Source organism: Lathyrus oleraceus, chromosome 5 (assembly GCF_024323335.1).
Source record: "Lathyrus oleraceus cultivar Zhongwan6 chromosome 5, CAAS_Psat_ZW6_1.0, whole genome shotgun sequence".
In the NCBI taxonomy this organism is placed as follows: Eukaryota; Viridiplantae; Streptophyta; class Magnoliopsida; order Fabales; family Fabaceae; genus Lathyrus; species Lathyrus oleraceus.
The window spans coordinates 192,720,870-192,726,869 of NC_066583.1; the positions used below are offsets into that span (position 1 = coordinate 192,720,870).

The 6,000-nt window shown below is 33.8% G+C and overlaps 1 protein-coding gene across 1 annotated transcript in view; it reads left to right on the top strand.

The window, feature by feature from the left end:
* The window catches only part of LOC127079632 (auxin transporter-like protein 5), a 75,304-nt gene extending 69,578 nt beyond the window's left edge, over positions 1–5,726 (top strand). The window contains exon 6 of the mRNA XM_051020015.1: positions 5,662–5,726. Coding sequence (XP_050875972.1) covers positions 5,662–5,726 — 65 coding nt within the window. The remainder of the gene's footprint in view (positions 1–5,661) is intronic.
* Positions 5,727–6,000: the final 274 nt, after the last annotated feature.

Here is a 6,000-nt window from a genome sequence, read left to right on the forward strand (position 1 = left end):
CTTGCCATGTCCTCTTTCACATACTTTTTGAATCATCTAATTTGGATCCATGGTTTGAGAGATACATTTATTTAAAGTGGGCACCATGACTTGATTTTCTAGGCAGATTTTGGGCCTGGCTGGCCCAATCAGATTTTCTAAGCATGCTGCACAAATCAATCATGTTTTTTACCTCTTTTGGCCATGCATTGGACATCCATTCACTTATGTTTGGCCCAAAATAACAATATTTTACACCTCACTTCACACTTTTATTCTTATGGATAAATCACTTATTAAAAAGCTCATGAGAACACCTAATCCACCCTATTTAAGAAGCTGAAACCCTAACCCTAGGGGAGCATTGGATATTCGTGGCAAGGAGGCAAATCATCTCTTTCATGGCCATGTTTTGATATATCTACGCTTGCTTACCATGTTCATCACCATTAATCCTTCCATTTTCATATTTCTTTTTCTTATTTAAAATATTTTCTTCGTCCATAAAATTACCCAAAAATATTTTTCACTTTTCTTAACGTTTTATTTAATTTTATATAATTTTTATTTTCGTATTTTTTTAATATTAATATTTTATTTTAATTATTTATTCTAAATGGTCCATTTTAACACACTTTTTTTTATTGATTTTATTTTTATGACTTAAAATTATTGTTAGCATTTGATTTTTGGAATGAAGGTTGACTACTGTCTCATGGTCAACCTGACCTTTTCTTGGAATTTTATTTCACATTTTAAATTTATTTTGGATTTATTTTTGACCTAGTTTGGTTGGTTGACTTTTGGTTTGACCTATGTTTTGTTTTAATTAATTCATGTACCAATTTTCATTATTTTTAAAATATTTTTGGGGGATGATGATTTCCTGACCACACCTTATTTAGTTTAATTTTTCATAATTTTCTTGATTAATTTACTATTTATTCTTGATTTATTTCTAACCTAGTCTCATTAATTGACTTTTAGTTTGACCTCGGTTTTATTTTAATTAATTTATGTACCAATTTTCGTTATTTTTAAAACATTTTTGGGGGATGATGATATCCTGACCCCACCTCATTTAGTTTAATTTTTCATAATTTTCTTGATTAATTTTCTATTTATTTGTTATTTTTTAAGTTGACTTGAATTTTCAGTTGACTTCTTTATGATCGAAGTTTGACTTAGGGATTGCTTATGGCAATTGAAGAGATCTTTTGATCCTCCCTTGTTCATCTCATATGCCATGTATTAGAGACCTTTTACCTTGATATTATTTGGTCCTTACCTCATTTCCTGATTAAATTATTCAGTGGACCCTTCGTGTGTATATTTTCATCTGTTTGATTCATCTGTTATCTTTTATACTTGTTTCTCTCATTCATGCTTTCTATTGCTTGATTATTTAACATGTTCATACTCCCATGCATTGTTTAAATACTCCATTATTTGATTCTTTGGTTTGATTATGTATTGTTTATTTATCCGATCTGATTGATAACTGTTGCCTACTTGTATGATGTATGAGGCATATATTCTTATTGTTTGTTTGCCATGAACAATCCCCATTCATAACAAATGTACCCCTCTCCCATAAAGTGTATAATATTTATTTCTTTATTTCTTTAGTCACCTGTTAATACAAGAATTAAAACGAACATCCGATAACCATTTCAAAATAAGATCAAAAGCTCGATCCAACGTCGAGTAATCATTTTCAAAACTTAACAGAACCAACACGCATTCATCCATCCTCTTGTAAGTCGATTGCCTCAGGCATCGCCATCTACCTGTAAGTCGATTGTCTCCGGCATCGCCATCTACCCTTATCCGTAACTCCTCTCCGCGCTCCATCCGTCGACTCTCGTTCCGTTTAGGTAGCACCCATTAAGTAGAACCCTTTGTATGATAACATAGGTAGAATTCCCTTATTCTTTGCATGCTAACATTAGGTAGATGCCCCCCTTTGTAAATCCTAACACATAGGTCCATATTGCATGACAACTCTAGAGTAGAGCTTCCCCACTTTCAGACCTTCCGTGCGTCTCCGATCTTGTGGCATGTCAGTCCGTTCTATTGCAAAGAGGTAACTGCCTAAGACTCGATTCAACGAGTTGCGACACCTACTGCTAGGACATTGAACACACTGCCCACCCTCCTTTGACACAGCTGGTGTCCTCTTTTGTAAGTCCATGTTTAGATGGCAATCCTTAACCCCTAGTTAGCCGAACTACGTTTTGCTCTGATTCTCATTCCAGATGCGATACGTAGGCATAAGACGCGACGTCTTACCGAGCACACTTCTCTTTAACCCATAGGTAGCCGAGCTACGAAGACTCTGATTGTCATACTCAGATGAGATACGTAGGCAGTGGATGCGACATCCTTGTGAGTCATTTTCTTTTAACCTTCCTTTTAGTAAATAGTACTTTAGATATAACTACACCATTTAGACTAGAACAACACTTATGAAAAGGGATCCCTAGGAGTACCTAGGATGTTTTGGGTGCTTAAAACCTTCCCATTGCATAACCAACCCCCTTACCCAGATCTCTGACATTTTTACTAGTTTTTGATTCGATAAAACTTTTAGGTTTTTGTTCGCTTTCTAACCATTCCTTTGGATAAATAGAAGTGCGGTGGCAACTCGACTTGTATGGTTTACCTTGAATTTAGTCAATATCTCTAATGGTAACGAATACCCTGCTACACACATCAACAATAATCAATACAAATGCGACACTTATGCAATGTACTCAACAACAATCAATACAAATGTGACACTTATGAAATGTACTTAACACCGACTCGACATTAATGTGGTGCAAAATATGAACACTCAAGTTCATATGGCTCCCCGATCCCCACCATAGGATCATATTCCCTCATGGAACCGGAGCACCCCAAATCGCTTCCATCACCGTACGTAACACTTCACTAATCCCTCATGATAGGAATTAGCAACTCGTACCTGATCCATTACCATAAGATCAAGGCTCACCAAAAATAATCGAAGTTCTGATAATATGAACGCATGGACTCTCAACATGCAACAACAACACATACACGTTGGCCCATCTATGACCGTGTATGCCACCAGCAACATAATTAACATAAACATAGCATCTGTATAATTAAATATGCAACCTCTTTAACAATTATCACAATTATTCATGCTCAAAAATTCATTATAGACACATATAAGCAACTTTCATACAAAATTACTATAACCTTGCCATTATAAGAACATCATCAATATTCAACATTTACATTGTTAACCAATTGTAATTAAAATTCTCCGTATCCTAACATCATCAAATACGCATATTAATTATTCATGTTATCATAATATAATAAGCTCTTAAAATTAAATCTATTTTATGTTAAAAGTTACTAATCAAACGCTTCAACCGGTAACACATTTGGAGTTGCAGATCAAAACTTACGACAATAATCGTCGGGGGATAAAACAGTTTCAAGTTCAGCATTTAATTCAAATATTCAAAGAATCAAACATTTATAATAACCATCCTAAAAAATTATTACCAATTTATAGAAATTCGTATTAACATTCCAACGCTTCGAACCGTGTCTCATTTCGAGTTATGGAACTCAAGTTATGCTATAAAGTGTCACACTTGGTACAAAATCTAGGGAGCTGCTATGGCTGCCTGTATCACGCACTACGGCCCATAGTGCTCCCCATACAAAAAACCCTTTTTTGGCATGCCTCTGGACCTGAAACCAGAGGGCTGCTACGGCCACCCGTTGCACGTGCCACGGCCCATAGTAGAGCTCAGAAAACCCTATTTTTCTTGCAATTTTGTGTGATCGTTCTTGTTTTTCAGCCGTCCACTCGACCCCGAACCCCATGTTTTGACTTCTAACAATCCCAAAACATACCCTATATCATTGTACATGAAAACACATGAATTTTTATCACCTCTTAACATTTAACTCAACAATATAACATGTTCATCATCTCTAAATCACCACTAACACACTTAAGGTCACAACCTTCAAACTTCCCTCAATGGCAGATTTTCAATCATATAAAATCAAGGTAAATTGAATATAATTTCAATCACACAATCATACATATGAACACCATAAATCATCATTCGAACATTGATTCATGAGGGAACACGACAAACATCATATGAAAACTATTACAATGCCATTTCAAAATTATGAACCAAAACACCCAAACTTAAGGAGGTTAAGGGTCCCTCCATCTACCCATCATGCTTTAGCACCCATTAGAGAAGTACATCTCCCCCCTTACCTTGATTTCCCTAGCAAGCAACGAAATTATCTCTTGAATTCTTCTCCTTCTACCTCTAGCCAACTTTTCCTCCTCCTCCTCCTCTTTTGCTTCCAAATTCTATGTACGGTAAAAATTATCCTTAAACCTAGGTTTATCTCATAAACTTATACTTAAGGTTAAACTTCTCGAAATTATAAACTTGACCCAACTTAAAATACTTATTATTCCTTCCTCCCACTAATTTTTCTAGATTCTCATATTTGACCCAATAATTCTATTTTTCTTACTTTTACTAAATAATATAACAAAACTATTATTTTACTTAATAAAAACAATTCTAAATAATTTGATTTGGTCCAATACTTTTTACCATGCCCTTAACTTAAAGATTCACACCCCCACAATATTCCAACAAATAAATAAAACAGGAATAGACATAATTAATCAGTAGAATACGGTAAAAAATCCTATATGAAAAATGGGGCGTTACACAATGGTTGTAGTAATATGATGTTACCAAAAGTATATTTCGTAGTAGTGTTTCTATTTCACTATTTTATATATATATATATATATATATATATATATATATATATATATATATATATATATATATATATATATATATATATATATATATATATATATATATATATATATATATATATATATATATATATATATCTGTGTGTGTGTGTGTGTATGTGTGTGTGTGTGTGTGTGTTTGCGTATGTGTGTGTGTGTGTGTGTGTGTGGCCAGGATTAAATGACACCAAAGTGTCAAACTTAGTAACATGACACCTCAAATAACTCTTCACTCTATGTATGTATAACAAAATCCACCATTGAATTGAAAACTATTATCATATAAATCACGCCTATTAAATTTTAGATAAATAAAAAATCATTTGATATGTTAAAGAGAATGATAAAAATTAACGAGTTTCATGAAGTTTTGTAAGACGTTACTTTTTATGTATCTCGTTGACATGTCAAATGATTTCCGATTAATATTAAGTTTTATAGACATGATCTATATGATAATAACTTTCAATCTAATGATGGATTTTGATATACGAATATGCGGTAAAGAATTATCGGATGTGTCATGTTACTAAAATTATCATCCCTTTCAGCTAAGAGTTTTATGAAGATGTCATCCCATCGGTGGTCTATATCTATGAATTTTAAAATTATTATCCCTTTTTGAACATAGTCTCTGATAAAATGATGTTTAATTTTTATGTGCTTCGCTCTAGAATGTAAAATAGGATTCTTACTTAAGCATATAGCAGTAGTGTTATCACAAAAGATAGGGATGCTACTCTTATAGATCTGAAAGTCCTCAAGATGATTCTTTATCTAGAGCATCTGAGTGCTGCATAGTGAAGCTGAAATGTATTCTGCTTCTACAGTTGAGAGTGCAATGGTTGATTATCTTTTACTAGCCCATGAAATGAGGTTTCCTCCTAGAAACTGAAAGTTCCCAGATGTGCTTTTGCGTTCCAATCTGTCTTTAGCGTAATCTGCATCACAATATCCAAAATGCCTATACGCTGATGTTTTCTTATACATCAGGCCAAGGCTAGGTGTTCTTTTCAGATACCCCGGGATTCTCTTAACAGCTATTAAGTGAGATTCCCCTGGATCTAACTGAAATCTAGCGCAAAGATACATGCTGAATAATATATCTGGACGCGTAGCAATCAGATAGAGAAGAGAACCTATCATACCAAGATTGAGTTCCTGACAAA